The 5,252-nt window shown below is 49.5% G+C and overlaps 1 protein-coding gene across 1 annotated transcript; it reads left to right on the top strand.

The window, feature by feature from the left end:
- Positions 1 to 532: 532 nt before the first annotated feature.
- On the top strand, positions 533 to 4,918 carry LOC142803712 (uncharacterized). Its single transcript, XM_075889411.1, has 3 exons — positions 533 to 2,274; positions 3,176 to 3,448; positions 4,323 to 4,918. The coding sequence occupies exons 1-3, from the start codon at positions 743 to 745 to the stop codon at positions 4,783 to 4,785; spliced, it is 2,268 nt and encodes a 755-aa protein (XP_075745526.1). The 5' UTR covers positions 533 to 742; the 3' UTR covers positions 4,786 to 4,918.
- Positions 4,919 to 5,252: the final 334 nt, after the last annotated feature.

Genomic DNA, 5,252 nt, shown 5'->3' with positions numbered 1-5,252 from the left:
AACAATCTTATGGCGAGAGAAATGCAGACACTTCCTCCATGAACTGAAATGGGCAGGCGATAGCAGTGATGTCGCAGGGACGGCCGTTCCAATCCACAGCTACACGAAGGAAAAAAGATGAAAAAGTGACAGTGCACACTTTGTGATAATCGTGCTGGTGGTGATATGTAAAGTTCGAGGAAACTGTAAAAAAAATATGTGCAATGAAATAAGCTGTAAATACGAAAGAGATGACTAAGGAAGGGCTGGTTTTAATGATGATTCGTTGATGTCGTATGAATATGAGTGAATGAAGCTGGTAGTGCAGTTTCGAACGGATTAAGGGCTACGCTAACGCGAGTTTCGTGGGGGCACCCGATAGACAAAGCGTATTCGTGTTTAGGTCTGATTAACGTTACATACTTTCTATACCAAGAGAAAAAGAGCCGTATATACCGTCATCATAATTATTACCAGTGTGGCTGTGCCCTTCCGAATGAATAATTGTTATCATCATCTTAAGAATGTGAAGAAGTAGAAGAAGAATACAGCCCGGAGGCGAGGTTGGTCATGTACTCCTAGTCACTCGTTTTGAATTGGCAAATAATCACGGCGACAAACGTTTTGACAAATTACGTACACCCAAAGCGGGCATGAGTATTCGCCAGGCTGTGTAACTAAGAGTCTGACTCTTTGGCGCACACTTTACTCTGGGTAACCGCACCTCGTATGCCCCGTTTGGTCGCAAGTTCGCAACACAAGCATGTCGAAAAAGATGAGCACCGAGCAAGCCGTATCGCAGCAGGTTAGGGAGAGGCGAGACGGAGAGCATTCGTCGGACAACGTGACTGCTTTGGAAGTGGACCAAGATGGGGGGCAATCGTCAGCAGCCACGACCGCTCAGCTCAGTTCAAGTATCACGGTGGAGTCAGAACATCGCAGCCCGCGACATACGGACGGCGAAGAGTCAGAGTTATCTCTAGAATCACTCGTTCGCAAACCGGGAGCGTCTCCGTCAAGCGGAAAGCGGCAGGAGGTGGCAGCAGTGGTCTCGGAACTGCCCATACCGGTGAGACCCCGAACGCCGGAGCCGGTGGGTTACAGGCCTTTAGTGCAACAGTTTTCACCGCCGAGAAGCCATCAGGAGCACCGAAGTTTTGAGCCAAAGCCTAGTTTCTCTCCCGTCACTGCGGAGCACGAGTGGCCTGGTGCGTGGAACAGCCCCTTGAGCCCCGAGTCCCCAGGGACTCCACCCGATATGCCGGTGAACTTCAGAATGTTATGGAACGGCGTTGCATCCGCGGGGTCCGAGACCCCTTCCGCGCCGCAGCCACTCACCCGCACGAGCCGGTTCGACGAACATTTACCGTTAGGGAAACCCGACCTACAAGAAGCGAGAGAGGATCTTGGCAAAGAACCCACGATTTCCCCTGGCCTCAATGCCCTTGCTGTGGTGCAACCTGGAACTGAGACAGGTGAGGACGCACACACGAATACCTTCCAACAACTGCGGGATTTGGGAAGTCCACGGTCACTGGTACCTCGAAGCGAGACGCCCAAGAGACTCGACGTATGGCGCGGGACACCTGAAGTCATAAGAGACGCCTCATCATCGTCACTAAGCTGCAGCATCTCTGCCTCCGAGATTTCCAGCCCTCAGATGGGCACGGCTCTGTGTTCACCCAGGCTTCGGCGGTTCGTTTCAAGCAGTGGCCGTCGCGTCCCTTGGGCAACGCTCGCAGTAATCTGTCTGCAGCTGAGTGCCTACTGGAACCACCTGCACAAGAATTATCCCGAGCGATGCGCCAGCGTCAGCACTATCATGATCGAGAATCGGTGGGAAAGGGTTCTGTTTGCAGCCTTCCAGCACGGTAACGTCAGCATCCTGGCGCTCAACTCGATATGCTTCTTCGCCACGGGTGTTCTCCAGGAAGCCGGTCTGGGAACGGTACACTTTGCTGCTCTATTCGCCGCTACAGCAGCCCTGGTGGGAGTCATGAACACGTTCGTTCTGTTGTTGCACTACGAGTATACTAGGCTCTCATCATTGTTCACCGCGTGCTCGTACACTTTCGCCGGGGTCATCGTGGTGCTCCAACAGCTTACGAGCACGCACTTTGGCCGAGCGAGGATCCGCTACGGCAGACGGAAGTTCCGGTTCCCAAGCAGGCAGTTCCGCGTGCTCCAGGTGGTCACGTTGCTGACGTGCGCGAAGGTCAGCAATCATCTGATGGTCATTGGCCTCTTGGTGGGCATTTTTCTCGCGAAAACTTCGCCGGGGAACTTCATCACTAGGTAAGCTTTTGTTCGTCCACGAACCACAGACTACGAGGGTGAACAAAATAATACAAACAGTTTGGACAGAATTAACTGAGCTTTTCTTTTATGTATATGCCAGGGAATCGTTCAAGTGAAGTTGGTTTAAGACATTGCTGCTGCTACAAATGCAGATTCCTTATCTTAACCCACCCTATTATTGTCCATACTACGCTAGTAATAATTAAGCTAACGTATTCTGCCACTAGATCACATTTGTGGTAGTAATGCAACACTGTGCAACGATAGCCATCGTTTGAGAGTGCTGGTAGCGTATAGTATGACAATGAAAACCGTGTGTCAAGACACCGTTTAATAATCAAGTTGATGACACTGGGATGCTCTCAGATAAATGTTCTCTCAACTAATAGGTGATGTGGCTGTAAATTGCGAGGTGTGAGCTATTTGTCATCTTGTGTGAAGGAAATATATAAAATACCACTGCCTGCGAATTTTTCTGAAGCGTTAGACCGTATTGCTCTGAGAAGTTCTTCACGTGCACATCCTCTCGCGTACAGTGGCCAGTCCTTGAAAGACGCGGAGGGTTATTTCAATGCAATATGCTGTTCTTGTATACCACGGCCGGGCTCGTCAATCTGTAGATACGCGGTATTCTTTACCTGGTATTTTCGACCAAAAACGTACTTGTTATTGGCTAATATACTGATGTGAACTAATGTGTTAATGCATTGCTCATAACTGGACCTCATGCGCGCTGCCGCACGTGTGGTTTTATTTTTGTATCTTGCAATTTCAGAACTGAGTACCCCTATATGCTGTCTTTCGAATTATGAAAGCGCAATAGTCACTGGCACGGATCTATATCATGGCTGTAGTGTTCTAAAACCTCTGTTATCTGGGTTCTCTTTTTTTGTTGCAGGATCCAGAAACCACGGCTTAGATTGCACCTGTACGTTGTTCCTAACACACCAATTACTTACATATTCGCCGCTCACGTTATTGCCGCCTTCCTGTACGGACCTTTTCCCGATGATGTAACCCTAGCCGATACCGGACTGTCGTTTCGCGATCCTGTGCGGCGACCACTCGTCCTGCCACTGCTCTATCAGCCCAACATCTTCATGCTGGTCTATGCCGTCTGCTCTCTTCTGGACGTTGGAAAGGAGTTGGAGCAAGACTTCGGGCACATCGGGTTAGTGCCGGTGTATTAACTTTCGTGCTGCGCGATCCACGTAACTTGCTACTGCATCTAGTGAGCGTCAAATGCCACTTCAGCTATCTTCGTCTGCGCATACGCATCATCATTCTTTACCGTTGTTTACACAGGCACTAGACAACAAAGATTCACATGTACCACTATGCATTCGCCTAAGACGGCTCGAAGTCAAAAGTCATCTTGTTCTTTTTTTTTTCCTTCCAGTCGTGTAGCGATGCTACCCCGCCACCCTTCGAAAGCTTTTTGCACCTGGAGTTGTTTTGCACTGCGTCTAGGATAGGATGCATTGCAGACTTTCTGCACTTCACCTCGCTTTTCACAGCCCCCGTGATCGGCCCACCTCGGATCAAGCGAAGACACTTTTTGATCACGTCATCAAGGGGCGTCACGTGATGACTCCATGACGTCCCAAATTTTGGTAATAATTGACATCATCTGGTGACGTCATCAAGTGAATTCGCATTTGCTTCGGTACCTATGAGGCTTTCGCTTTAATATACACACTGTAAGCATAGATGTGACGACGCAGAGACAGTGTTTAAATATTTAAGAACTCAACGATTTTCCGAAAGTTCTGCTGAGGATGAACTCTCAAAATTCTGTGCGGTAACTTTTCCTCTCTCACCCCATTTGGTTTACTGCGTGCGTGCACAAAACAAACTGGGCGGGAACAAATGTTCGCTTTAACTCACAATGCAAATTCAATACACATGCATGAGCTCGCGTGATTTAAATTACCCTAATTCGGGATGCTTCGAGCATACTCTTCCAAAATTAAGGCGCAGTGTGCTCACTTCAATGGCACCACTGGATGAGTCGAACAAAACATCTCGCGTCGTCGTCTTTGCAGCTTTCTGTGCCTAGCCTGGGCGCTACTGCTAACCGTGCATGGCCTCCTCGACCTTTTGTCCGTAACGATCTGGCGCCATCTGCTGGAGTTGGGCGAGAACTTGCCAACGCCCATGCTACACTCCAGCCTGTGCACCTGCGACTCGGTGGCCACCCTTATGGCTTTGAAAGTCATCCACCACGTGAGGCATCCCCGCTGCGTCTACAGCATGCCGTCTGTGGCCATCCGCGTACCTTTCTGGATTGGCATGTTATTCGAACTAGCGGTACTCAGTGTGTCAAGCCATTCGGTAGGCTACGTCATTGGGCCCATCGCGGGGGTCCTGCTGGGTATCGCAGTGGCGTCCACCGTCCTGTCTGACTACGTTACCAATCTGACTGTCCGATTGGCAGGCCTCTCGGACACGCTCCGACGTCGCACCGAAGCGTGGTCTGGAAACGGGCCGCTGGTTATGAAACGCTGACATAGTTGACACGTGCGTGCGCCGTAGCACCTCGAAAATTAAATACCATGCAGTGACGCGTCTTGGGTCGCGTTTCTAGAAGCTCTGTGCCTAAAATATGCATTGCAAATTAACAAACACCGCGCGTCAATTGGTTCCTAGTGATCGTGCTTGCAAAATATGAAACGCCTAGATGGTGTGGAAGCGAACTCAGTAGTAATAGTAGTACAAAACTTTATTATATAAATAATCCAGACAGGCTAAAAGTCTAGTGCCGTACTGGAAAAATACAGTGAAAGAGGAAGAGAGTCACACCTGCGATACGCCTTCGTAAAAGGCGCTTCCTGAAAAGTGAGTGAGTGACCACATGTCGTTAACTTGGTTTCTCGTGCAATGTGGAGAGTACAGTGCCTCTCTTTCTCTCTCTCTCTCTCTCTCTCTCTCTCTCTCTCTCTCTCTCGCTATCTTTACTTTGTCATTACAGATTC

The sequence above is a fragment of the Rhipicephalus microplus genome, chromosome 3 (genome assembly GCF_043290135.1).
Source record: "Rhipicephalus microplus isolate Deutch F79 chromosome 3, USDA_Rmic, whole genome shotgun sequence".
Taxonomy (NCBI): Eukaryota; Metazoa; Arthropoda; class Arachnida; order Ixodida; family Ixodidae; genus Rhipicephalus; species Rhipicephalus microplus.
Note: the sequence above shows the minus strand (reverse complement) of the source record. Positions and strands in the feature narration are given on the sequence as shown.

What these genes read in the sequence shown, in the direction of transcription:
- LOC142803712 (XM_075889411.1), top strand. Translation starts at nt 743, where the DNA reads ATGTCGAAAAAGATGAGCACCGAGCAAGCCGTATCGCAGCAGGTTAGG. An exon ending in CCGGGGAACTTCATCACTAG is followed by an intron (nt 2,275 to 3,175) that starts GTAAGCTTTTGT and finishes TTTTTGTTGCAG; the next exon opens with GATCCAGAAACCACGGCTTA. An exon ending in CAAGACTTCGGGCACATCGG is followed by an intron (nt 3,449 to 4,322) that starts GTTAGTGCCGGT and finishes TCGTCTTTGCAG; the next exon opens with CTTTCTGTGCCTAGCCTGGG.